The sequence below is a fragment of the Natator depressus genome, chromosome 11 (assembly GCF_965152275.1).
Source record: "Natator depressus isolate rNatDep1 chromosome 11, rNatDep2.hap1, whole genome shotgun sequence".
Lineage (NCBI taxonomy): Eukaryota > Metazoa > Chordata > Testudines > Cheloniidae > Natator > Natator depressus.
In genome coordinates, this window is record NC_134244.1 from 2,379,614 (window position 1) to 2,407,412 (window position 27,799).

Consider the following 27,799-nt stretch of genomic DNA (forward strand, 5'->3'; position numbering starts at 1 on the left):
TCCACCCCGCGTCTCTATGGTTCCTGCTCCGGCCCGGCTTCCCCTCCCCGGCCGCAGGCACCATAGAGTGCGCGGCCGCGGGAGAGAGCGGCCGGATGGGGCCGCGGCACAAAGGGGGCCGCTCCCGGCCGCAGGCACCATAGAGATGGGCCGCTCCGGGGGCAGCGCGAGCCGAGCCCCTCAGGTGAGGGGGGGGAGGGGCGCCGCAGCCCCGCGAGCGGGGGGGGGCTCCCCAGTGGGGAGGGGACCAGGGGGTGGGGGGTCCTCGGGGGGGGACCACAGAAGGGGGGTGGGAGGGTTCCTGAGGGAGGAGGGGATCCCCAGAGGAGGGGGGGAGGAGGCGGCGGCGTTCTCCACAGAAGGGGGATCCCACGGGAGGGGGGACTGAGGAGTTGGGAGGGGTTCCCCAGAGTGAGGGGGAGGAGGGAGGGTTCTCTGGGGGATGGGGGGGTTCCCGGGGGGAGGGGGGGTTCCCCGGGGGGAAGGGGGGATGGGAGGGTTCCCAGGGGGATGGGAGGGTTCCCAGAGTGTGGGAAGGGGAGGGAGGGTTTTCTGTGCAGGGGATGGGAGGGTTCCCGGGGGGAGGGGGGGTTCCCCGGGGAGAAGGGGGGATGGGAGGGTTCCCGGGGGGAGGGGGGGTTCCCCGGGGAGAAGGGGGGATGGGAGGGTTCCCGGGGGGAGGGGGGGTTCCCCGGGGAGAAGGGGGGATGGGAGGGTTCCCGGGGGGTTCCCAGAGTGTGGGAAGGGGAGGGAGGGTTTTCTGTGCGGGGGATGGGAGGGTTCCAGGATCAGCCCAGAGGGAGCTTCAGTGATACACCCCACAGTCGCAAGGGGAAGGGGATGTTCACAGTGTGGCAGGTGAGTGGGAGGGATCCCAAGAGGGAGGGTCAGGAGGAGTTTAAGCACCTTCCCCCCAAGGCGGGGGCAGAGGCAGGTGGGTTTATGGGGCTCCGAGATGGGCTGGGGGATGGAGCCCTGCCAGGGGAGGGGTGAGCGTAGGAGATGGGGCCCAAGACCCAGGTGAGTGGTGCTGTGGGGCCGATTCCCTCAAATGTCTGTGGCAAGAGCCCAGTTGGTGTGACATTCAAACCCATGAAGTGCTTTAAACCGGGGAACCTCTGTCTCCCAGAGCACCCTGGAAACCGCTACTAAGACTTGCCTTTCCCTGGTATCTGGCGTCTTCTGGGTTCTCAAGGTGCTTTCCACATATGTGCGTGCCGGTGTATAATCAGCCTTGCAAAATCCCCCACGTACCCTTTGCCATGAAGATGACTGTGGAAAACTGAGTGATATTTTACGCACCTACTACAAATATATCTGAACTTATACAGGTGATTAGAATTTTGTAAGGCTGATGTCTATCTGACCATCCACCATGGAAATGCAGCCACCTCTGGCATGGGATGCAATGACGGTTTAATAGCACACAGCAACATCAGGGAACAGTTTAGAACAGGGTCTGAAGACGAATCCTGTATCCAGGAGGGAATTGAAGGAGGTGTAATGGAATTGGCCAAATGGGAATTTGTCCATTGCATAAGCATTCATTGTGTGACTTTTACCATCCATGTAGATGTGCCTTGGGATGCGATCAGGACATTTATTGCCACTGAACTTAGGTGTGGGTGTGAGAGAGAGTTGTATGTTCAGATGCCACCCATACGCTGGAAACAGCCTCATTATTCATGGGTCTGGTAACCCAGCCGACCGACAGCTCTTGAGCCATGCCACTGGGAGCAGCAGGCCCTGCTGCTTGGCACATCCGGTGCCACTGGCGAGGTTACTGAGGAGAGTGACTTGGTGAGCGGCAGGCCATTGCTAAGTCCACCTGGGCAATGCAGGCACCAGGGTCAGGCTAATCCTTTGGACTAGCAGAAGAGGCAGTACTGAGGACTGGTCTAGACTTGCCTGGCTCCCAGCAAGGTTCTTTGGCAGGGGATTGGAAAGGGGGGATAGAAGGCTGAGCATTGCTACCAAAAAGCCTTCCCACCATGGGACTGACACCCCCAACCCCTTCTACCCCGTATGCCCCTGCCAACAACAGTAATAAAAGAGGAAATGAATAAAATCTTAAAACCTCCAAATCTACACCAAGCAGAGGGAGATGCACCAGAGAACCCATGAAATTCACTTGGGACTTCTCTATTGCTCCTGATTTTACGTGGAAGCTGCTCAGAAACTACAGTGCTGGGTGGCAGGATAAAACCCATACAGTGTCACAGACCTGGATTCTGTGTAATAAGATCTGTGTATGAGAGAGAACCTGATGGAGGTCAGAGAGATTAAGGCCAGAAGGGATCTTATAGCCTGACCTCCGGTATATCACACATGGCCAACAGCACCCGCACACAAACCCTACAACTGAAATGAGACCAAAGTATTCCAGCCCACAGGGGACTATGCTGTTATGTGCCACAGGCAGAGAATAGGAGGGACTGAGGGGGGGATAAGAGAGGACCTCCGGTCAGGTGTAGCTTTCGATAGCACAGATCAGTGCTTTGCCCCATTGCCTGGGGCATTACAGCTGGACTGGCCAAAACACTGAAGAATAGACTAGCTTGGCCAAGGGGGAGTGGAGCTGAGGAAGCCTTTTCCATCTCTAATCCTGCTACAGTTCTGTGCTCATACCTCATCCTCTGGCTGTTTATATCGTGATAGCGCTTAGGAGCTCCAGATATGGCCCCCATGGCGCTAGGCATTATATGTACACAGAATAAAAAGACCATCCCTGTCCCAAAGAGTTGACCATCCAAGCATAAGATGAGGCAACAGGTGGAGACTGACAGAATGATGGGGGAGCACAAAATCATCAGGTGAAACTGACCTGTCTAGTCCCTGTCCCAGAGTGAGTGAATGAGTGGTATAAATGAGTCACCAGCATATTGATTCGTTCAAAATTGAGTTGGATGTTTAAGTCTTGCAGTGAACCCATCTGATCCCCCCCAAACAAAGCCAGCTTGAGGCAGAGGGTGGTGGAGGAGGCCTAGGAGCTGTGGGAGCTGGTTGTAGTTCAGCGGGGGGGGCTCTTGTCTCTTGTCCAACTCCAGTCCCCCCAAAAGGGGCTGGGGCCGCTTCTGGGCTGAGATGTAAAACTGAGTTCCCTGCAATCATTAAAGGACACCTTGGCACTTCTTGGAAAAGGTAAGATGTTTGTCCTACGTCCTGGTCTGGTCATTCTAGTGTTCTTACGACTCCTCCTTCCTTGCGTTCATCCCATCCTTCTTCATCAGAGAGCATCTCGCTCACGATGCAGAAAGGAAACGGACAAGTAGGCAACTTAGCCGTCTAGTTTCGCTCATGTATCTCTTCAGTTCCCACGGAATTTCAGCTGCACCCAGAATGCCTCACATCCTGGCTTACACCACTGCAGTCTGTTGCTGCGAGCTGTTAAGTAGCTGTATCATGCCGCTCCAGAGGTAGCTGCATTTCTCTGTGAGGTGAAGTGATCTGAGTGTTTGCCTTGGGCATCAGCCTGTAGGTCTGCAAATGCTTTGAAGTCCTTTGGGCTAGTAGTGGTTATTGTTCCAATTAAAAAATATACATTATTAATGATGGGTAAGAACTTGAGCCAAGCTTTTAAAAAGAGATTGGAATTTCGAGCATCTCGATATTGGGTATCCAACCTGAGTCACCTTAAAAGAAGAGGCCTGGTTTTCACCCCGAGAATGCTTCTAAAAATCAAGCCCATTTACAGCATCTCAGAGTGGGCCCCCAAAATCATGTCTCTTTTGCAGACCGTTACTTAATGTCTCCTGAAAAGCTCATACCTTAAAAAGAGGCATCTCTGGAGTCTTGTGCCCTCGAGCCCTTTCAGTGCTGGCAGTCCGGCTGTGTCACCTTGTCTGTATCTTTTCAGAAAGAGATTTACTCCTCCGCAGCCCGGTGCAGGTTGGTGAGTGAAAGGAAATGAGCGCAGAAGTGGTGGCTTCAGAGCCCGCCGGAGGAGAGATGGATGCCCTGTGCCCAGGGCTGCTGTTGCCCACCTCGGGAGAGGCAGGAACCGGAGGAAGTCAGGGGGCCTCCAATGACTGCGTGGCAGGGACTTCCCCGCTGACTGTGGGACAGAGCTTGTTGCTGACGGAGGCGTCCATGGCTGGGGACGGAGCTCATGCCGAAGCAGCTGAGGTGGAAATATTTGTAGAGGCTGTGGCAGGCAATGTGTCTCTGAGCAGTCCAGGCAACACCACAGGTATGGCCACATTGAGGGGGCAGCACTATACGAGGATCAAAGACCCTCCCAGGGGGGCGTCCCCCTGCCATGCCACCCGCCCATGTGTCAGGGAGGCCAAGGCTAGTTCTTTAGTCCCTTCTGTCTGGAAGAGCAGACAGGATGCTCCAGCCAGTCTTGTGGGGCAGGTTGTGTGGATGTGTATCCCCGTGACCACCCCCCCCACCACTCGCTGTGAGTGCCATCCAGGCCGAGCAATGTGCAGTGACCAGACAGGCACTCTCCAGCCCTGCTCAGCACCTTGGGTGGCCTGTCCTCTAAGCGCCACCTGTTAGAGGCCCTGGCATGTTGGGAGCTTAGTCAATGGTGTTTTCTCTCCTAATATTCATTGTGAATCCGTTCAGCAGGCTGGACCCTAACAGGTGCAGCCTGGGGCACAAGAAATATGAGCTTCCTCCCCTGCCACCCCACCCCTGCCCTCCAGGAGTGAAGGGGGAGTTCAGTCTCTGGAGCCCATTGAGCCCTTGGCTTATCTGCTGAACTTCCAACAACAGTCCGCTTGATACTGATCTCTATCTGTTCTCCCCTCGGTTCTCTCTAGCACCTCTCACTGTAGTGCTGGCCTTTGTGATGTACGTGCCGTTTCACCAGGAACTAGTGGGCCCCCCCACCACACACACACACTGAAGGCCCCCCCACCACACACACACACACACACTTCATGTCTCCCATAACATACCTAGAAGATAGGGACAAAACGTCTGCCCTAGATCTGAGCTGCATTTGAACTGGTGACCTCCAGGCAAAAGGCTCCAGATCTCAATTGCAGCTGTTTGACACGCGCTCTCTCTCTCTCTCTCCTCCCACAGAGGTCTTGGTCAAAGTGGTTGAGCTGTATTTCTGCCAGAGGTGTGGCCAGAGCTTCTCTGACCCCAGCCTGCTGACCCAGCACCAGTGCATCACGTTAGCAGCCCCTGAGCACCTGGAGCTTCCTGGTCTCCCCCAACTTCCGGGGGAGCTGCCGGCCCTGCCCAGCGAATGCAGAGGAGAACCAGCTGTCTGCCAGGAGCCAGCGCAGAGCTTGCCAGGAGCGAGCGGGCAGGGCGGGGACCTTGGCTGTGCTGCTGAGCGACTGCTGTGCCCCGTTTGCAGGGGGGAGTTTGTGCTGCCCAGTGAGCTCAAGGAGCATTTTAAGACCCATCGCAGCACCCAGGGGGCCTTGGCATGCCCTGAAAAGGGCTGCCACTTCACCCCGGAGGACCGCAAGCAGCTGCGCGGGCACCTGCGGCGCGCCCACAAGGTGACCCCAGTTTCCTGCGCCTACCGTGCCTGCCCGCTCTTGTTCCGGAGCTGCCAGGACATGAAGCTACATCACAGGAGTCACTTTCCCTTCCACTGCGGCCGCTGTGACTTCGTCTGCTCCAACGCCAAGCTCTTCAGGCAGCACACACGGAGCCATTCGCCGGAGAGCAGGGGGGGAGGGGAGCTCCCCGCAGAGCCAGGGCGGATGGAGGCGACCTGCAAGTGCGACTTCACTGCCCTGACCGGGCAGGTCCCCAGCAAGCACCTGCGTCTGCGCTGCGGTACCTGCTGAGCCCAGGGGAACAGGGGGGAATGGGGCGGACTGAGAGCCCTCTGGCTACAGGACAGACACAGTGGCTGGCAAAAGGGCAAGCTCCCCACCTTGCCCCTACCCAGGTGCCTCAGCCCTAGGGCTGCCAGGGGAGCTCAGCCTACTGACAAGGGGGGCCCCTCACTGCCACTGGCTACTTCCTACAGGGGTGAGATTGCAGTGGCGTGAGCGGTCGCTGCTGAGCTAAGCTGGCCTGCTGGGTGGAGCTGTCTGGACGCAGGGCATGGGGTGTGTGTAATGACTTCCCAGTGATCCGGGGGTAGGCGACCGACGTCCCTCCTGTGCTGTTAGTCACTCAAAAGCGGCTCCTCTCCCCAGATGCAGATGGGTAGGACAGCAGTGCTGCTCAGTGGCTAGGGTAGGAGAGAGGGAGAACTCCTGTGTTCTTCCCCCAGCTCTGAGACTGACTCACTGCGACTGAACAGGTCGCTTCCCCTTTGTGCTTCGGTGTCCTCAGCTGTAAAATGGGGGTCATGCTCCTGACCCACCACCCAGGAGCGGGGACTCGGCATCCGCAAAGCAGGTGGGGTCCCTCCGATGGGAGGTGCGGCAGCAGGGCCGAGTGTTGCGTGGTCCTTCCCTGGCCTGTTTGGGTTGGTCCAGTGGCCAGCTGCGTGTGTGCGTCCCCATTAACGTGAGAGAAGCCCGGCAGCCCAGAAGATGCTGATAGGGCAGGGGAAGATGCCAGGGTCAAGTTTCAGCAGGGCCTGCTTGACCCTTGATCGCTGAGCTTTCAAAGAGCAGGTCCCTCCTGAGCTCTGGTGCTTTCCCCTGGGTGCGGCTGGCCTGGGGGGTTGCAGAGTTCATGCAGCCGACCTGAAGGGAAGCTTTATGGCTAAAAGTGCTGCGACTGGAACTGCAGGCTGGGAGAAAACAAATCCGGATCGTCCCTGAAAAGCAGGTGCTGCTGCTGGGCTGAGCTTCGTCCAGGGGAATAAACCCCTGAAGAACCAAAATTCCCAGCTGCTCTCTACGGGGCTAGAATGATGGTCATTGCATGCTGGCACCTGTGGTTTGAGCCGTAGGCCCATATGAAAGATGGGGATGGCTGCACTCAACTCTGTTCCATGCTAGCTGAGTGTGGTCCTTAGGCTCCCGCCGAGATCCTTGGTTTGGGTCATGGGCATCTCCACAAGGGGGGGTTGGGTCCTGGATTTGTCGGGCGCCAAAGAAGATTAACCCTTTCCTTTCCCTTTTGAAGCTGCCGGGGAGACAGTGGAGGAGGCAGAGAATTCCCTCGATCAGACCAGCTGGGAAGCAGAAGAGCAGGCGGCTGGCCACGGCGTGTCTGGTGGCACCAGGGAAGCATCTGACGAGGGTCCGAGACTGCCAGCAGAGGAAGAAGACTCTGAGAGCACCGGTGATGAATCGCCGGAGGAGGAAGAGGAGGAGAGCGCCTGTGAGGCAGAAGCCAAAGGAAATGAGAAGGTGGCTTCTAAGAAAGCCAAGGCACCTCGGGCCCAGCAGGTCAAAGGTAGGGCACCCCATTGACACATGACCGACGTGACTGGTCCGGGAGCTGGCGGGCAGAACTTCCACTAGCCGGCACACACCAGAGCTGGGTGACGAAGGCCAGTGGGCAGTGTGGGCATGTCGGGCAGAGGACATGAGATTGTGGGTTGTTTATCTAGGAAAGCAGAAGAGCTGGAGGAGACTTGGCTGATGTTTGGGGGATTTCCAAGGGCATGATGGGAACAAAGATCACAATGGCACTGGGAACAAAGAGTGTACAGTGAACCGTCGCTTTACGCCATACCCAGTCAGCGTGCCTAAGAGGATACGCCGGAGTGCCTGCTTTGTGAAGAGGGGCTGGATAATTTAGTTAGCAATAATACTTGGTTACATTTCCTATAATAGGGACAATCAATCCAAATGCATATGGTCAGGAAGGGTTTCCCCGCTGGAGTCCTTCCCAAGAGCATTATGCTGGGCTTCACTTTGCTACGAAGTATTGGCCACTAGCTTCTGTGGTAGGCAAGATCCTGGGTTTGATGGGCCAAGTGGTCTGATCTAGGCTGACCAGCCCTGTGCCCCAAGAAAAGGGACGGTACCATTGCACTGCCGGATGCAGAGGGTGAGCTGGGCCAGGCCAACGCAGAAATCCCAGAGGAGCCGTGGATTCCTGTTGACCCATCCGCTGGAAGGTGTGATGACCCCGCAAGCAGGACCATTACAATCCCAGCAGCTGTCCTGGATTCTCTCTGCAGAGAAGCGAGCCTTGCGGGCCACAGGGGCAGAGCATGTTGGCTCCCCAGTGAATCCAGCCCCAGGAGCTGCTATGGTTCTGAAAGTGAGATCAAAGCCAGTCTGGAATGGTGCCTGTGAGTGGTGTGTCTGTGAAGCCACAGCTCTGTCCAGGTGACAGCCAGACAAATTCCAGTGAGAAATTAGGCACAAATTGTTAGCCGCGAGGGCGATTAACCTCGAGAACAAACTCCCCTGGGGAGTGGGGGATTCACCAGCTTTAGAGCGGCCTGGCTGCCTTTCTGGAAGATGCTTTAGCCAAACATGTTACTGGGCTCTGCAGAGGGATAACGGTGTGAAATGTAATGGCCTGTGGTAAACAGGACTCAGGTTCGATGATCTAATGGCCCCTTCTGTCCTTAACTCTGGGAATCTAAGCACACCTGGAGATTCATAGTGCTGGTTTTCACACCAACCTTCATTTGATCCGTGAAAAGAAGCGTAGAGTGAGTGAAGCCTGGTCCTAGCTCCTCCTTCTGGCTGTATAACAGGTGGCTGCCTGATGCGGCCCGAGCCAGCTTAGCAGGGCCCCAGCCCATTGGAGGCAGATGTTAGCAAAGGTCCAACACCCAAACGCTTTAATGCTGGGCTGCTGCTTCTCGATTCAGGTGTGGCAGGGGCAGTGGGTTGGCTGAAGAAGGTAGGCTGGTCCCCTCTTGCTCCAGACGTGGCTTCGGGCGGCAGGTCAGCATCGGCGGAGTTAGTGAGCTTTGTGTGGCGGGGAGTGGAAATAGCTTGGGGGCTGGCATCCATGCAGCCAGTAATGCAGGTGTCTGCAGGCAGCGGCTGGCTCCAAGCGCAGGGTTTGCTGTTGACGTGCCTGAGTGAGGCTGGCTTCCTCCCCAGGGATGATCAGCCACACCTAATGAGCCTTTGGTTCTGGGCTCCATTTATTGTCCAGAAGACCACAGGCTCGGGGAAGGGAGGCAACACTTCCAGCCAGGGCTTTCTACCCAACCATGACTCCTGGGCTTCCCACCTGGAGTCTCCCATCCTCAGGGACCTATGCAGGAGAGAGTCTCTTCCTGCACCTTCGCTCTGCAGTTCCCCCTCACTAGGGCCACTTACTCCTGTCCCCGCTGGGTCTGACCCGGCAGCTCTCCGTGCTCTGTTGTGTGTTGGCTCCGGGCTGACCGGGGATGGTTTCCTTCGCAGGGGATGTAGCGGAGGGCTCCGAATACCTCTTCAAAACCCACATGTGCCCAGAGTGCAAACGGTGCTTCAAGAAGCGGACGCACCTGGTGGAGCACCTGCACCTGCACTTCCCAGACCCCAGCCTGCAGTGCCCCAACTGCCAGAAGTACTTCACCAGCAAGAGCAAGCTGAAAATCCACATGCTGCGTGAGACGGGGGAGAAAGCTCACCGCTGCCCGCTGTGCCACTACAGTTCGGTGGAGAAGAACGCCCTCAACCGCCACATGGCCAGCATGCACGAGAACATCTCCAACTTCTACTCCGACGTCTACGCCTGCCCCGTCTGCCAGGAGACCTTCCGCCTCAGCCAGGCCCTCAAGGAGCACCTGAAGACCCACAAGGCCGAGCCCAAGAGGCTGAGCTGCTTCCAAGGCGACTGCGGCTACTGCAGCGAAGACCGCAAGGAGTTCATCCGCCACCTCAAGGAGGCCCACGGCATCAAGGCAGTGGAGTGCAAGTACCACGCCTGCTCCCTGCTCTTCGGCACGGCCGAGGCCATGGAAGCCCACCGCAAAACCCACTACGCTTTCCACTGCCAGCAGTGCGACTTCGTCTGCTCCAACAAGCACGTCTTCCGCAAGCACAAGAAGCAAGGGCACCCCGGCAGCGAGCAGCTGCAGTGCGGCTTCTGCCCCTACGCCACCTTCAACCCCGTGGAGTTCCACGACCACGTGGGGAAGATGCACGCCAACGAGAAGATCCACAAGTGTGCCGAGTGCAGCTTTGCCACGGCGCACAAGAGAGTGCTCATCCGCCACATGCTGCTGCACACAGGTGAGTCGCCTCGCCGGCCGGCAGGGACCAGCACCCTCTCGGCTTCCCCATTGCGCTGCTTTTCTGGGGGGTCGATCAGCTGTGGTGTGCCGCTCCACTGGGTGGGAATGTGAACTAATGGTTAGAGCATGGAACAGAGTCAGGACTCCTGGGTCCTACCCCCAGCTCTGGGAGGGGAGTGGGATCCAGTGGTTAGAGCAGGGGGGCGAGGAGTCAGGACTCCTGGGTCCTACCCCCAGCTCTGGGAGGGGAGTGGGATGCAGTGGTTAGAGCAGGGGGGTGCTGGGAGTCAGGACTCCCTGGTTCCATTCCCAGCTCTATATCCTTGAGTAAGACCCTTAAGCTGGCAGATTGCACTGCCAGAGGGACAGAATACCAAGGCAGGACCACCATGCTGTTCCTGGGTATGGCTCTCGTCAGACCTGTCTGCAGTGCAGCGTGGCAGGCCGGGCCCCATCCCGTGGTGGGCAGGTGGGTCATTGCCCTGGCAGCTCTGCAGCAGAGGACGGTGCCCGATCTGAGCTTGAGGAGAGGGGAAGGGATTTGGGCTGGTTCTCACAGGAGCCAAGGCGACAGCAGGTCACACAAACGAGAGGAGCTGGTGCCTTGCCTGTTCCCTCAGAGGAGGCCTGTGGGAGGGGCTGGTGGGCAGGTCACTGGCCAGTGAGAGCCGTGGTGCTGAGATGTGGGGCGGGAGGGGGCGTGTGAAGTTATGGGCTCTCTCTACCCCAGGTGAACAGATTCTCTCTCTCCTGTCACTAGGGGAAAAGCCTCACAAGTGTGAGCTATGTGACTTCACCTGCCGGGACGTGAGCTACCTGTCCAAGCACATGCTCACCCATTCCAGCGACAAGAACTACATGTGCACCGAGTGCGGGTACGTCACCAAGTGGAAGCACTATTTGAACGTGCACATGAGGAAGCACACCGGAGACCTCAGGTACGTGCCTCCGAGTCACCCCGTCCGGCGACAGCCAATCGGCTCCTCTCTCCTGTCAACGGCAAATCCCCATAAAGGGGGCAGGGCTGGTCGCCTAGCTCAGGGCGTCCCGAAGGCAGCCTGTGGAAACGGCAGGCCCCTGTATCTGATGCTCCCTCTCGATCCACAAGGCCTGGCTGTTTCCGATGCTGAGATCTGTAGGCGCTGTGGGTGGCAGGTCCAGGGTGGCTGCAGCCTGTTCCGTTTATTGCAAATTAGGGATGTCTGTTGGGCCACTGCAGCTCTGGGATGGGCAGAGCCTGCCTGGCTACCGTTGGCTTAGTGGCCAGTGTTCTGCATCCTCACCCACTGAGCCTGAGGACTCTTCCCAGGCCCAGATTCCCCTCCTGGCCTGCGGGGGGCTGGAATGCTGCCAGCATCGTGCGTACTGCTCTCTGCAGTAACTCGGCGCGTGGGGAGCAACCTCAGGCACTGGTAGGAAGCAGGGCACACACCGCAAATTGGCTGAGAGTTCTGTGCTTAACTTTCACCAACCAATTATCAAGTCTGAACTCCTCAGGGGCTGTAATAGCCCAACCATGGAGTCACAGACAGTCCGTCGCCACCCAGGTGAGCCTGCCTTTGTGATAGCTGGTCTCTCACAGCACGAATCACAGCAATATTCAGGTTGCTCCCTGTGACGAAGCGGGACTGTTCTTAATGTTTCCTCTGAATAGTGATGGGGTGCCTCAGTTTCCCCTATGCAGTTCTTAAGTATCTAGGTGGTGGGATAAGGGGGTATGATCGTTGCAGAGCCCTAGAGGGCAGATGTGTGCAGAGGTCTGGACACAGAGAATGGCCGACACCCTGTTTCCTGGCAACTGATGGCCTGGGCCCTTCTCCCCTGCAAGGTGAGAGCTAAAGCGTTGGAGAACAAAGGAATCTGGTGACCTCCTGGCCCGGGAAAGGGACAAAGCCCAGAGGAGGAGGGGCTGGAGGGGGAGTCAGTTTGGGGCTGGCTGGGGTCGAGGAGTGAAGTGCAGATGTGGTTGTCTGGCTCACTGCCCCCCCCAAAATGGACCCAGCTGAGGGGTCCTGTTCTCTGCACCTACAAGCTCTGTGTTAGACCATGTTCCTGTCGTCTAATAAACCTTCTGTTTTACTGGCTGGTTGAGAGTCACGTCTGACTGTGAAGTTGGGGGCAGGACCCTCTGGCTTCCGCAGGACCCTGCCTGGGCGGACTCGCTGTGGGAAGCGCACGGAGGGGCAGAGGATGCTGAATGCTCTGAGGTCAGACCCAGGAAGGTGGAAGTTGTGTGAGCTGTGTGTCCTGCAGACAGTCTGCTCCCAGAGAGGAGACTTCCCCAGAGTCCTGACTGGCTTCGTAGGGAGCAGTTCCAGAGCATCGCCCGGGGACTCCGTGACACTCCCAAGTCAATTGCATCTTAGATCTCACACCAAAGATAATGCTTGTAGCCAATCCTGTAGTAAACTATATACAGATTTATTATATAGGATAAGGAGATTAGAGAATTTTTTACAAAGTTAAAGCAGGCGAACATACACACATAAATGAAGAACAATCTTAAGTTTCAAAAAGTAATAGAAGTTTCTATAATGAGCAAGCTCTATATGTCCTTTAGGGCTCAACCAGGCTAAGCAGCTGGAAATCTCTTGCTTATACCTAGAAACCTTGCACCCCTGAATCCAAGCAGCATAGAGATCCCTAGTTCCTTTTGTTTGGGGTTTTTATCCCCCTCCTGTCATGTGATCTGAGCTGCAAACTCAGCTGATGAGAGGAATCCACTTGCATGACTCATCTTCACACACAGGAGAGCGGAACAACAAACGTCTTTTGTCCTCTTTAATTTCCCGCAATAGTCCATCGGGTGTCGATGGGCCTTTCCTGTTAGGAAGGACAAACACCTTCTGTTGGAGACCAGCAGTTCACACTAGTTAATGTCTCTCTCCTGGCTGGTGATTTACAGAGGGTCACAATATAACCGCTCCGATATTACCTTGCAACACAGCATACAGCTGTGATAACAGATTAACGCTGGCAGCCACCCACAAGAATTCAATAACGTCTAAACATTATACCCACTCTTATAACCCTAGTGCCTCTCTTACCAGCACTAACGCACAGGGGAGCCAGACTGGTCCCAGCCCTGGATTTATCAGTGTTCAGTTGAGACATGGGGACCTTGGTAGGAGCCAGCGTCACAGAGGGCTCAGCCGCTGGCTGCGTGCATCACATGGCGTAGCAGCTGTTCCTGTGGCCAGCTGAAGGACAATGGTAATAGGCCCTGCAGAGAGTACAGTCCTTGCCCAGATGGTTTGGTGATCCCACTACAAAGCCTCCAGATTGGTGAGGGTGAAGCAGAGACCACCAGGAGTGGGGGGAATCCCTGAGGCTGTGCCAAGGAACTGGGAATCCCCAGGCTGGATTGACGTGAAGGGCAGCACAAAGGGCCTGATCCTGAGAGGTGCCAAGGGCCCACGCTCCCAAGGAGGTGGCTCCAGAGTGTAATAAATTCCCCTTTGCTTGTTGTCACCTTCTGGGGAGGTGGGTTGACCCTGAAGTAAACCCCGGTGCGCTGGAGCCACCTCCCCAGCCTCACTCTGGCAGTTGCGTCCCGCTGTTCAGGCCGTCTGACGGTGTCTGTTGTCTCTGGCAGGTACCAGTGCAACCAGTGTTCGTACCGCTGCCACCGGGCAGACCAGCTGAGCAGCCACAAACTGCGCCACCAGGGAAAGAGCCTGATCTGCGAGGTGTGCGGCTTTGCCTGCAAGCGCAAATACGAGCTGCAGAAGCACATGCAGGTGAAGCACTCGCAGAACTACCAGATGCCCGTCTTCCAGTGCCAGTATTGCAGCTACCAGACCAAGTACAAGCAGGCCCTCCTCAACCACGAGAACTGCAAGCACACCAAGCAGAAGGAGTTCCGCTGCGCCCTCTGCTCCTACTGCACCTTCAGCAACACCAGCCTCTTCTTCCACAAGCGCAAGGCCCATGGCTACGTGCCCGGAGACAAGGACTGGCTGGAGAACTACGCCAGCAAGGAGCTGGAGATCAGCTCGGCGGACGTGCTGCTGAACTATGACATCAGCGTGGCTGTGAGGTCCGACTCCAACTCCGCCCTGTCCGGGAAGGAGCTCTGGCAGAAAAGCAAACCCTCTGCCTTGGAACCCCAGCAAGAGGCTTCTCAGCAGGCTTTCGTTGTGCCCCTCTTTGGCCATGCCACTGGGCAGCTGGGAGGCAGCGCTGAGGTGGCGCGAGGACTGGCAGAGGAAGAGAGGGGTCCTTCCACCGAGGTGGGCCCCCTGGAAGATTCCCACGTGCAGGCCTCTTCCGCAATGGCGGAGGACTCGGGGATGCTGAATGATGCCGGCGACGCTGTTGAAAGCTGCACGTTGCACTTGGAGACGCTGGACGTCTCGGCGGACCCTGTGCTGGGGCTCGGGGCCAGCGAGCCTCCGGCATCCCAGCCAGAGAATGCAGACACCCTGAGCTGCAAGGACCCAGCCTACGACGTTCTGAGCTCGCGGGACACGCTGGTCCTGGAGGAGAATGACAACGGGCTTGAAGATGTCCCTGACTTTGAGGAAGAGCCGGAGGTCCAAGGGCAGGAGAGGCTGGAGGGCAGCGCTGGTGGCATGGCCTGTACCGCGAGTGCAGAAGAGAGCCATGAAAAGGACCCTCAGCGGGGGCCCGAGGATCGCTGTGATGGGCAGTACCCCGACGTCGTGCCGGAGACTAGAGAGGCCAGCATGCAAGAGCCCTGGTTTAGCATCATAAAGCCAGCTGAGCAGAGCCGTTTTTCTGCCCCCGAAGACCCAGCCTCCCCGTGCACCGAGGCCAAGGCGGGGCCACAGTCGGAGTCGGTGCTGAAAGCTCTCCGGAAGCAGGACAAGGAGCAAGCGGAAACGCTGGTCTTAGAAGGGAGGGTGCAGATGCTGGTGGTTCAGTCGGAGAGCCAGATCTTCAAGTGCGAGAAGTGCTCATACATCACGCGGAAGGAGAAGTCCATGGCCCTGCACGTCAAAGCCGGCTGCCAGAGCCGGAGGACCCCACTGGTGTGCCGGGATTGCGGCGCCAGCTTTAAGCAGCAGCGGGGGCTCAACACCCACCTCCTCAAGAAGTGCCCCATGATCCTGAGAAAGAACAAGCCTCTAAAGCCAGCCGTTCAGGAGCAGCCTGGCAGCGCAGGCACGGAGCATGGCCCGGGAGGCTCGGAGGAAGGGGAAGCGAGCAGCATTCCCGAGCCCCCCTGGGAGCTAGATCGGGTGCCCGTGAAAGCATCCTCGAGCAGGCCCTTCCCCAAGGTGCCGTCGGCGGGCAGCCCAGCCCCCAGCAAGGCACTTGAGGATGCAGCTGAGAGCACAGTGGCAGAACCGCCTGTGCCAGAAGATCACGGCCAAGTGGAGGAAGCCAAGTGCCCGTCCCTGCCTGAGAAATACCGGCTGGAGCAGGGGAAGCTCCACTGCAACTCCTGCTCTTTCGTCTGCTCCAGGGTCTCCACCATCAGCTCCCACGTGCAGGACGGGTGCCGGAGCCTGGAGCAGTTCCGGTGCTCCCTGTGTGCAGGCGCCTTCCGGTCCAGGCGGGCCCTGAAAAGCCACCACTTGGAAAAGCACGTCAAGCTGGAGTCCTCCCGGCCTCCGGGAGAGGAAGGCAGCGCACCCGCCAGGCCCCTGGAGGAAGGAGCGGCTCGGGATGGGCCCCGAGAGACCAGCCCGGCTGGCAAAGGGAAGGGCCAGCCCAGCAAGGCCGTGGGCGTGACGGCTGCCAGGAAAGCTGCCCGGTGCAAGAGGCGGCGCTTCTCCTGCCCCACCTGCCCCTTCGCCTGCCACCAGGAGCGGGCCATGAAGACGCACAAGAAGCGAGGCTGCGTCAAGCCGGATGGGTTCCGCTGCCCCACCTGCCCCTTCACCCCCAAGGGGGCCAGTGCCCCGCGGCTGCACCGCACGCGGCACCGCAAGCCCTCCAGCAAGCGGCCGCAGCTGCAGTGCCGGCAGTGCGAGTTCACCTGCAAGCAGGCCCGCTGCCTCCGCCAGCACGTCCGCATCAAGCACGAGGGGGTGAAGCCCCACAAGTGCCTCTACTGCGACTTCAGCACCACGCGGCGCTACCGGCTGGAGGCCCACAAGTCGCTGCACACCGGGGTGGGCCGAATCGCCTGCAGCGTCTGCAGCCAGACCTTCGGCACCAACTCCAAGCTGCGCATCCACAAGCTGCGGGTCCACGAGAAGAAGCCCACGCACTTCTGCCTCCTGTGCGACTACAGCGGCTACCTGCAGAATGACATCACCCGCCACGTGAACAGCTGCCACCGCGGGGAGCTGAAGTTCTCGTGCGCGCGCTGCGAGGCCCGCTTCAGCTCCGAGACGGCCCTCAAGCAGCACGTGCTGCGCCGGCACGAGGAGAAGGTCTCCCACCGCTGCCCGCTCTGCAGCTTCGTGTGCCACAGCGAGGCCACGCTCAAGTGCCACGCCCAGAAGCAGCACCCGCACCTGGAGTGCGGCGCCTGCAAGGAGACCTTCGCCAGCCGGGAGGCGCTGGAGGAGCACAGGACGGTGCACTTCAGCCACCGCTGCGACCACTGCAGCTTCGCCGCCAAGGAGCGGCAGCAGCTGGTGCGCCACTACGTGGAGAGCCACGAGCCCGCCACGGCGCAGGACAGGCCGCTCAAGTGCCCCTTCTGCGACTTCGCCTGCCACCACCAGCTGGTCTTCGACCACCATGTGAAGGGCCACGGGGGCACCCGTGTCTACAAGTGCTCCGACTGCGACTACACCACCAAGAACAAGCAGAAGATCACGTGGCACATCAGGATCCACACCGGAGAGAAGCCGTACAAGTGTCACCTGTGCAAGTACGCCTGTGCTGACCCGTCGCGCCTAAAGGTGAGAGCCCAGCCCGCTGCTGCCCGGCTCCTGCAGGTGTGGGGGACTTCCCCTGGGGCAGCGCCCAGCCCACTGCTGACCGGCTCCTGCAGGTGTGGGGGACTTCCCCTGGGGCAGCGCCCAGCCCGCTGCAGCCTGGCTCCTGCAGGCCTGCAGGCGCCGGATATGGGCGGGGGGGGAACCTTGTCCTGGGGCAGCGCCCAGCCCACTGCTGCCTGGCTCCTGCAGGTGCCAGGTGGGGAAACCTTCTCCTGGGGCAGAGCCCAGCCTGCTGCTGCCTGGCTCCTGCAGGCCTGCAGGTGCCGGGGGGGGGTGGGGGGGGGGACCTTCCCCTGGGGCAGCGCCCAGCCCGCTGCTGCCCGGCTCCTGCAGGTGCCGGGGACCTTCCCCTGGGGCAGCGCCCAGCCCGCTGCTGCCCGGCTCCTGCAGGTGCCGGGGACCTTCCCCTGGGGCAGCGCCCAGCCCGCTGCTGCCCGGCTCCTGCAGGTGCCGGGGACTTCCCCTGGGGCAGCGCCCAGCCCGCTGCTGCCCGGCTCCTGCAGGTGCCGGGAGGGGGTACCTTCTCCTGGGGCAGCACCTGGCCTGATGCCGCCCACTCCGAGGACAGGGTAGTGGGGAGTGTCCCCTGGGGTAACACCCAGCCTGCGGCTGCCCAGCTCCTAGCTGGGACAGTCCCTTGGGCCAGTGTCAGGCCCTTCCTTGCCCCATCAGTGCGAGGAATTAGACTGCCCAGACATGAGCTGCTCACGAGACACACGCTTCCCGGTGCTCAGGCAGGCAGTGAGATCCGAGCAGGGGCTGGCGTGTCTGGACTGCAGGAAATATCGTGTCCCCACGTAAGGACCAGCCCATGGCCGGCCACTAACAGCGTACAGAGTGGGGATGGCCCTGTGCGAGACGGGTAGTTTCCCAGGTCAGGCTGGGGAGGGGGAGGAGATAATATTCCACATGCTTAAGGAGGCTGCATGGCCTAGAGGACTGAGCTGAGTGCTGGGAGTCGGGAAGTCCCGAGTTCTAATTCTGGCTCAGCCATGGATTCCCCTCATGGCCTCGGTCACGTTGCCTTGCCTTTTGGCCTCAGTCTCCCCATCTGTGCAATGGGGGGTGGCTATCCTGAATCCCCTTCCCCCTCGCCCCCCGTGGTACAGGAAGGCCTGGTCAGCGTTAGTGGGCGCCCGGTGCTTAGACGGTGTGCAGGCGCTCTGCGTTACTCTAACAAACAGTTCCCGTCACTGGGAAAAGTCCGAGAAGGAGCTAGGCTGGGCAGTGTGCCCAGACTTGGCTGTAGGGGAGAGGACCTCCGAGCTGAGAGCCTGGCGCTGAAAACAACCAGCCCCTGGGCATCGTACACCACAAATGCTAATAATCCCTGGCTCTGACCTCAGGCCTGTCGGCTGGAGATCTAACAGCGCCTCAGCAAAGACATCAAGATCATGGCCCCCATGGTACAGCTGGGGAAACTGAGGCACGGAGCCATGACTTCCCAGTGGCAGAAATGGGAATAGAACCCAAGTCTCCTGCCTCCCAGTCCAGTGCTCTAGCCACTAGGCCATGCTGCCTCGACCTCGCGACACAAGGCAGGGCAGAGCCAGGGTGGGCTGGCCAGTGGGGTTGCATCTGAGTCCGGTGACCTCCACGCTCTCTCTCTCCAGTACCACATGCGAATCCATAAGGAAGAACGGAAATACCTTTGTCCAGACTGTGGCTACAAGTGCAAATGGGTGAATCAGCTGAAGTATCACATGACCAAACACACAGGCAAGTGCCGGGAGGGGCGGGAAGGGAGGTCGCTGTGGGTCAGCAGCCCCCACAGCTGGGCTGGCGCCAGGCGCTGAGCCCTGAGGGGCCTGGTCAGGTCCAGGCCGGGCTCTTACTGAGTGGGGCTCTTCTCCCACTCGGCACCCGCAGTGCCTCTGAACACGGCACCTCCGTGAAATCAGCGAGCAGCCCGTCCGGCGCTGACTCCTCCTTGGGGAGGGCCCCCTGCGGCTGCTCCCGCTGCTTCCCCAGCGGGCCCAAGCGCCTGCTCTGACCAGGGCCCTGTCGTCTTTCCTGGCATGTACCTGTGGGCTCAGCAATGGGTTTAGCTTGTCTAAAGTGGCAGGCTGCACGTCTCCACGCGGGGGTTCCCCTGCTGCCTGAGGGGTGCTTGTGGGCAGGCCCAGTGCAGCCAGCTCCCTGGAGGAGGGGGCAGGAGACTGCGGCAGGAGACTTAGCCAAGAGCAACCTGAAAGTTTTCTAACTACTACTTGCAGTGATGGGCAGTTGGCAGCAGGGGGCATCAGACTCCTAACTTCCTGGACTGCAGGAGGCCCGGGGGTGTGGGGGGGACACAAGCCCAGGCCTCTCGCTGGGAACAGGAGTGTGGGGCTTGTTGCTGCCATCGGCAGAGAAGGGCCCAGCGCCCTCGCTCCCCCCACGCGTGGGGCGGGCTGGTGATGGGGAGAGAGTGGCCTATGTGCAGAGTCCCTAGTGCCCCCCTCCCCCCCCACAGCCGCCCAGCGCAGGCGTGGGTTGAAAGGGCCTTGAAGACGGAGCTCCCTTCTTGGGCATGGAGCCAGCCTGTCTCTGGCCCCTCTCCCGGGCCAGGGCAAGCTGCCGCCCCAGGCTGAGCGGCTCCGTCTCCCCGCCCACCCGCAGGCCTCAAGCCCTACCAGTGTGACGAGTGCGAGTACTGCACCAACCGGGCCGATGCACTGCGCATCCACAAGGAGACGCGGCACCGGGACGCCCGCTCCTTCATCTGCGAGCAGTGCGGCAAGGCCTTCAAGACCCGCTTCCTCCTCAAGACCCACCTGAAGAAGCACAGCGAGGAGAAGCCTTATGTCTGCAATGTCTGCTACCGCGGCTTCCGCTGGGCGGCCGGCCTGCGCCACCACTACCTCACCCACACCAACGAGCACCCCTTCTTCTGCCGCTACTGCAGCTACAAGGCCAAGCAGAAGTTCCAGGTCATCAAACACATCCAGCGGCACCACCCCGACTGCGGCCCGGGCGACCTCAGCCAGGGGGTCGGCAAGGATGCCAGCACCCCCACGCTGCACCTCCACGACGTCCAGCTGGAGCCCCCCAAGCCGGAGGCCGAGGACGGGGTCCAGCCATCGGGGCAGGGCTAGGCTGGGCTGGGGAGAGCCCAGGGCCAAATCCTCATGGGCCTCGCTCGGGGCTACTGCAAGTCTCCGTTGGCTCGCTGCAAGCGCAGCCCCTGTTTAAAGTGTATGTGTGTGTATAGGCAAATGTGTATATGGGATGTAAAATATGCGGTTGTATAAAAGGACTCTCTGATCTCGTTTCTAATTCTGATGGGCCTCAGTTTCTTTGCACCTTCGGCTTCTGTCACAAAGGCTCATGCAGCTGCTGCCCTGGACGCTGGGCCTGGGCTACATCCACTGCGAGCCACAGTAGCCGCTGCAGCTACTGCATGCACCACCCCTTAGTTGAGGATGCCACAGTGTCCCCACAGCACTCCGTGTCCACCCACCGCACGAGCGACCTCTCCTAACCCCGCGTGCTGCAGATCTTGCTCCTCTGATCTGAACGTGCCGCGCTGGCGAGTCAGAAAAGCCGTTTCCCGTGAAGGAGAATTTCAAAGCCAAGGGCGGCTGGAAAGATGGTCAGCCGAATTCCTAAGCTGTTCAGAGGGGCGGGGTGGCTCTCCCCGTAGGAGATCCCGTGCCCAGCAGAGAGCCAGGCAGGTTTTGAAGTTACTGATTTGTCCCAGCATTAACCGGGAGTGTTTGATTAAAGTTCCTGTCATTTGAGAGGCTGAAATGTGAAGGGGCTTTTATCCAACTACAGGCTTGAGAAGCAGCATTTGCTGCTGATCGCTTGGGTGTGTTTAGCAGCTGCATTTTGTGCATCATTCTATCTTTCTGCTCTGCAGAGCCCGACTTCCCTTTCTGGCCCAAATCAAACCCCGTCCTGGGAGAGGTCTCCTCATCACACCTCACACTCTACAGCACATCACATTTCAGACATGGATCTTCACAGCTCACCCATGAGGCAGCTAAGTGGGGAAACTGAGAGCTGGGGAGGCTGTTACTTGGCCACGCCCACTTAGCGAGTTTGTAGCAGAGCCGCGACTGGAGCTCAGTAACACCTGTCTCTCAGCCCTAAATACTACTAGCAGCCCTGTGATCAGTTCTCCAGCCCATGCTGCCTCAGCCCTTCTTGGCTAGAGAGGCTGCTTGGCTGGGAAACCTCCAGGGGATGCAGGAAGCAGTGCGGCTTCTCCCACTTCAAGCCGCTCCCTCTGGACAGGACTGCTCCCTGACCCTGAGCTGGTGGAGGGGCCTCCTCGCAGAGTTAACGCCATGGTGCGCCACGGAACGAGGCTCTCGGTGTTAACCCCCTGGCCTGGCCACCTTCCTCTTGCTGCCCCATCCGCCCCGCAGTTCGACTTGGCTGTGTCGATTCCTCTCTCTCCCTGTCCTGAGCTCCTGGGTAGTGTTACGCAGCAGCCGCATTCCACACAAGAGGCAGCTGCATGGCAGGGAGAGGGGAAGGGTCCCTTGTCAGGTCCACTGCAACGTCGCTCAGCGCTTTGAGAGCGTTAGGTGAAGGGCTGGAACCATGCGGATTTTAATATGAATGAGCGAAGGGCTGGCATGGCACCACCCCTCCTGCTCCCATTCACTGGAGAGAGAAATGATTCTATCTGCCGATCTCAAAGCGCGTTAGCCTCGAGTTTCTGGGTTTGAGCAATATTCTCCCCGTTGTCCAGGTGGGAAGGCTGAGGCGCACGTGGACTGGCTCGCCCCAATAGGGTGTTACCAGGCTGGCTTCATTCCTTGATGAGGTTTTTGTTTCCAAAGCAGTATTTTAGTGCGAGCTTTATCCTAGTAGCTCCTAGAGCCTCTTGAGTGGAGAGCTGTGCCCCGGCCGGCAGGGCATACGGAGCAGTCTCTGGGCAGCAGGGGACTTAACGTGCTTATGAGGAAACTGCTAGAGCGGCAGCGTTGACCTGCGGGCATCAGCTAGCTTCCCCCTTGCTGGAAACTAGACTCTAGAAGTTGCTTTCTCAGGCCTGGCCTTGTATTCCCCCCCGGCGCCCCGAGGATGTTAACTAGTTACAGTATGGTCGCTGCTCCCGAGCTGCTCGGCTGCATTCACTTCTTGCACCAGATCCTGTGCTCCACTTAGGACTAAATCCAGAATTGCCTTTCCCCTTGTGGGGTCCAGGACTAGCTGCTCCAAGAAGCAGCCATGGGTAGATTTTATCTCCTAGCCCATCCTGAGGTGATGTACCCAGTCAATACGGGGATGGTTGAAATCCCCCATTATTATTGAGTTTTCTATTTTTGTTCACCCATCTTAGTATTTAGACTTCTACCATTTGTACCCAAGCATGAAAAGAAGCCACCGCCCAGCCCAGCCTCTGGCTTTGTAACCGGTCTCTATTTTATTAGGTCCCTTTTATAGGAAGGGACTGTACAAGGCAACAGAGCAGCGACAAGCTCCCCCCGGTTTGTGCTGCCGCGTGTTCTGTACATGGCATATAAAGGGACGTTCCATAGAGAGATACCTGAGTGAAGCAGAGAGCTGTGGAGGGAGACGGGGAAAGGCAGCACTGGTTGCTGGGGAGGCTGGGGTGTGGTCTTGGAATCCGAGATGTTTGCAGCTTCCTGGCATGGGGACTCCTAGATACTTTCTGGGTGACTCCTCTCTTGGCCTTTAGACTCCAGCAAGGCCAGGGTTAAACTGGCGAAGGTGCAGCAGCTCACCCAAGCTTGCTGTGCTCTCGGCCTGCGTCTGCGGGTGTCTGGCTCTCCTCACTTCTGCGCTCCTCTGTTACCCATTTAACTTCTGCTGGGCTAGCTGCAGCCCATCTCATCCCATGCAGGATGCAATGGCGCTACCCCAGGTCCAGATGGGCCTGACCTCCAGTAGGCAATGGGAGGTGCATAACGCGGGCACCAGCTGTCCTGTCTGAGGCAGTGGGAGCTCAGGGCCCGCTGGAAGTCCCAGCAATGGGGTGGGTACGTTACTGGTTGGGAACCATCAGCCCCTGGAATTTGAGCTGTCTGTGTAGAATTCCCTCCTGGGACCCCCATCGAGCCATAACCTCCTACTGCCCATGCAGAGGATTCGTTCTGCACTGGCTCCCTGCTGCATGCTCTTACTTTGCTATTTGCAAACAGCCAGGCTTGCGGGGCTAAGGGCTTTGGTTCTAGTCTAGCCGGAGTCTGAGGGCCAGTACCTCTGGGGATGGATGTTAATGAACACTCGTCCCTGTGGAGAGAGCCTCGGGGAAGCGATGTGGAGCTCTGCCCTCTGCAGCGAATGCCATGCAGGTCACTAATCTGAATGACAGGGCCAGCCGCGAGAGGCTACGCTGCGAGGCTGTGTTCCATGGAGGATGCCAGGCGCATGACTGGACCGAGCGGGATTCTCTGCAACAGCTGCTCCAGCCGAGCTGGTCTAGGACCTGCCAGGCTGGATCAGAGCCCAGGGCCTTCCAGCCCGGTATGCTGTCTCCACTGGCAGCCAGCACTGCTGCTGCCCAGGCCTGGGGAGATTGGGGTAACCTGCCTCTGGGGACGTCTCCTACTCCCCTGGATTAGAGGTCGGTTCGTGCCAGACTGGGACGGAGTTTTCCTGTTGAACTTTAATCCACGGCCATCTGGCCAGGCTCCTTGGCCACTGTGCCCTTGCTCCTCTGCCCGACAGGCAAAGTGTGAGGGGACTGGGGCGAGAACACACAAGTCCTGCACTATTGCTGATCTCCCCTCGCAGCACAGTGAGGACTGCAGGGGCCAAGGCAAACTGATTCACCATCCCCATCCCTGGGCTGTCTGCAGTCTGTGGAGCATTGCAGCCCAAGTCGGGGTGCTGGGAGCCCGCATGGTGGCTTTACAGGTGCAAAGACCCTCCCCATGGGGAGAACCATCGGGCATGTGCCAGGGGCAGCTCCATAGCCTGCCAGACCCTTGTGTCTGTTTTCCCCAGTGCACGCAGCCTCTGAGCAGTGACCCCAGTGTAAATACCCCAGGGGAGATCTCACGGCCCCTGCTGCCCCAGCTTGGGAGGAGATGGCCTCACCTGGATGGGTCCCAGCTCCTCTGACCTTCCGGAGGGTCCCAGTAACTCCAGCTGTGATACGAGATCTGTGGCTAGGGGAGTTTGGTGTCTGGGCACCAGGTGCTAGACACAGCTGGAGCAAGCCCTGGAGGAGACGTCCCGGCGTGGGAGACTTCACCCCCAGCTCGCAGGCTGGAGGCTTTTTGAGGTACCGGTAACAAGCTCCTGCTCCCTGCACAAGAACGAAGCATTTCCGGACTCAGCGTCGTGCTAGGAGGCGACACCTTCCAGAGAGAACCAGCGCCTTGATGAACGACCCCGGGAGTGGAGGCCAGCTGCTCCTTGGCCACCAGCCGCTCCTCGGCCACCAGCCACAGCAAGATGTCTCTTAAGTGGCTCGACATGGCAGTATGCCCAGAGTAGGAGCAGGTCTCCACCATGGCAGTAGCCTGGGGGTCAGTGGGTTACATGCCTTCCTGGCCGCGGTACGGGGTTGGGGAATGAAGGGCCCGGCATGGAGACCTGCGACGGGAACGACTTGCTGTGAGCAACTCGGCGGAGGGTAATGGCCAGGCTGTGTGAGAGCCCTCGAGGAACCATCGGAGGCACAGCCTGGCCCCCTCCCCACGCTCGCTGCTGCCCCTTGGCTGCACACGAAGCACAGCTGGGAACCTCTGGGCAGTTGGGGAGAGATTTGGGCCGATCCTGCTGGATGACGGGCCGAGCAGCTGGGATCAATGAGGAGATTGGCTCGGTGACGCTTTAGATAAGCCCTTGGGAAGGGGGTTTGCCCACAAAAGGTGTTTGCCTGGCCCGGGTGAGCTCTCTTGCGCCAGATGTCCCTGTAATCCAAACATTAGGAACCAAGGAGCAGAGAGAGCCCATGGGTAGAGAGGGGTCATGGGCAAGAGAAGGAGCAGATGGGAGACGCGCCCAAAGAAGATGATCAAAGCGACGTGTAGAGGAGCAAGAGGAAATGCTGGGTTCCTGGAGCAGAACTTGGAGTGAGGGGAAGAGAACAGAACGGTGGGCTGGAGGGGGAGCTGTCACGGCTGCAGTGTACCTCCTCCTGGGGTTAAAGGCTCTCCTGCTGATGGGTGTAATGTCTCCAGCCCTGGGATTTTGGCCCATGCTTTCTCTAGAGCATTGCCTCCAAATCTGGTGCTGTCCCAACCATTCAGCTTCTCCCGGTTGTTCCTAGGCTTCTGCTTTGTGGCCAAGATGACAGTGTGTGTCCAGAATACAAGAACAGCCAGACTGGGTCAGACCAATGGTCCATCTAGCCCAGTATCCCGTCTCTGACAGTGGCCAAGGCCAGGTGCTTCAGAGGGAATGAACAGAACAGGGCAATTGTGTGATCCATCCCCTGTCATCCAGCCCCTGCTTCTGGTTGTCAGAGGCTTAAGGACACCCAGAGCAGGGGGTTGCATCTATGACCATCTTGGCTAATAGCCATTAATGGACCTATCTGCCAGGAACTTACCTCTTTCTTTTTTTTGAATCCAGTTATACTTTTGGCCTTCACAACATCCCCTGGCAAAAAGTTCCACCGGTTGACACTGCGTTGTGTGAAGAAATCCTTCCTTGTTTGTTTTAAACCTGCTGCCTGTTGAATCAGAGGCCACCCGCTGAAATTATGTGTTATGTGAAGGGGTAAATAACACTTCCCTATTCACTTTCTTTACAGCAGTCATGATTTTATAGACCTCTATCATATCCCCCCTTAGTCGTCTCTTTTCCAAGCTGAAAAGTCCCAGTCTTATTAATCTCTCCTCATACGGAAGCTGTTCCATCCCCCTAATCATTTTTGTTGCCCTTCTCTGACCTTTTCCCATTATCTCTTTTTTGAGATGGGGTGACCAGAACGGCGCATAGCGTTCCAGGGGTACCATGGACTGGTACAGTGGCGTTAGGATATTGCTAACACGCTGTTGCTTTTTTGACGGCCGCTGCACTTGGAGTGGATGTTTTCAGAGAACTCTCCACCATGACTCCAAGATCTGTCTTGAGTGGTACCAGCTTATTTAGACCCCATCATTTTGTCTGTATAGTTGGAATTATGTTTTCCAGGGTGCATTGCTTTGCATTTATCAACATTGAATTTCATCTGCCGTTTTCGTGCTCAGTTCCCAGTTTGGTGAGATCCCTTCGTAGCTCTTCGCAGGCTGCTTTCACCTTAACTATCTTGAATAGTTTTTATCGTCTGCAAACTTTGCTACCTCACTTCCTTTTTCCAGATCATTTATGAATACATTGAACACAGACGCCAGGGGGGATCCCACTATTTACCTCTCTCCACTGTGGAAACTGACCATTTATTCCTACCCTTTGTTTCCTGTCTGTTAACCAGTTACTGACCCATGAGAGGATCTTCCCTTTAATCTCATGGCAGCTTACTTTGCTTAAGAGCCTTGGTGAGGGACCTTGTCAAAGTACCCTATAGCCCCTGGATCCCCCTTGTCCATGTTTGTTGACTTCCCTGTAATTCCCATGCTCAGCTGGGACTGGTCCTGGAGGCTGGGGAAGGAGGAATGAGACTAGAGCCATGAGCCTAGCAGGGGACACCCTAGTCTGTTGGAGTCGTAGGTTCCCATGATATATATTGTTGGTCGTGTGCAGTGCTTAATTTGTGCCACGGCACCTCTTTGACTACAAATTAAGCACTGGACGCACGGCATCCCCGGTCAGAGGGGCTTGAGGAGAGGGAGCTCTGCCCAGGCTGGGTGGCTGTGGCTGTAGGTCTCTGTTCTGGGGGGAGGCCGTGACAGACAGCAGCAAGGGCCAGGAAGGAGAGTGTTCCCCCAAGCCAGCCTAGCGCCAGCCAAGCAAGCATGGGGAGAGTGTACGGAGCTGTGTGGGTGCAGCTCCATACCCTACCCCAGTTTTGAGCACCATGGGGAATCTGTACAAATGGGAACTGGAGGCTTCCCCAGCTGCTGGATGCTGGTGCAATTCCCTGCTGGCCAGGCCCTGCCCCACTGCTTCCCAAGAGAGGTTGTGCAAAACAGGTGCGTTCGGTGCCTCTCTCTCCCACCCCCTCTGAAAAAGGAGAGAGACCAGCTCTTCCTGGAGCACCTGCCAAAGGGCCTTGCAGCTGGGCTGAGAGCCCCAGCAAGGGCTGAGCCAGACACCAGCTTCTCCCAGTGCAGCTTCCGGGGCCTATGAGAACCGGAGTCTCCTGGCTCCGGCTGGCGGGCGGTGCTCATTGGTCACAGTGTCCAGTGGCCACCTCTGTGCTTTCTCTGGGGCTGCCCATGATGCTGGGGAGGAGCTTCCTGTAGACAGCCCCCAGCTCCCTCCTTCAGCCCCCCACCCCACCCAGCACTGGGCAGGCAGCTGGTGCGCTGACCCCGCCCATCCGGCTGGCCGGGTTGTTTCCACGTGGCTCTTGTCGTTTATTCCCATTGGAAGCTCTTTGGGGCAGAGACGTAGTTCTGGGTCTAGGCAGTGCCCAGGGGCCCAGCTCCCTGAGGGGTGCTACTGCAAGCCAAAGAACAATGCGAGGCCTCCCGTGGCAGGAGGTTGGAGGCGCCGCTGTCTAACCCAGCGAGGGGAAGCAGAGCTGGCCTGATTCTAGCCCCGCAGCTGGGGCTCAGCCCCCTTGCGTGCAGTGAATAAACCCGGGTGCTACTGGCCGGGACATGCAAACCGCCACCCCCCCTCCCGAAGCACCCCACCTGGCAGCCCGGCCTAGATCATGCCTGCAGCCCCAGTGCAGAGTTGCAGCCACATGACAAGGGGCAGTCACCTGCCTCCCAGCCCGGCTGAGTTTCGGGCAAACCAGCGGGAACAAAATAGCAGCAACCCCAACGGCTACAGGCAGGTTAAAAAGAAACAAGTGTCGTGCAAAGCCGCCTCGGCCAGGAAGCGGGCAGGGCAGGGCCGGGCCGGGTCGGGCGGCGTCTCTCCAGCAGCTGTCGGGACAGGGCTGTTATCGGCT

The 27,799-nt window shown here is 58.5% G+C and overlaps 1 protein-coding gene across 2 annotated transcripts; it reads left to right on the forward strand.

The window, feature by feature from the left end:
• The first annotated feature begins 42 nt into the window (after positions 1-42).
• Positions 43-20,122, forward strand: ZNF142 (zinc finger protein 142). Of its 2 annotated transcripts, XM_074967006.1 has the most exons (9): positions 43-184; positions 3,857-4,189; positions 5,038-5,751; positions 7,003-7,275; positions 9,201-10,013; positions 10,776-10,953; positions 13,611-16,839; positions 18,492-18,597; positions 19,480-20,122. In XM_074967006.1, the coding sequence occupies exons 2-9, from the start codon at positions 3,907-3,909 to the stop codon at positions 19,953-19,955; spliced, it is 6,072 nt and encodes a 2,023-aa protein (XP_074823107.1). In that variant the 5' UTR covers positions 43-184; positions 3,857-3,906; the 3' UTR covers positions 19,956-20,122. The 2 variants fall into 2 exon arrangements, with proteins under 2 accessions (XP_074823107.1, XP_074823108.1); XM_074967007.1 differs by lacking the exon at positions 43-184 and having other exon boundaries at positions 3,641-4,189.
• The last annotated feature ends 7,677 nt before the right edge of the window (positions 20,123-27,799 follow it).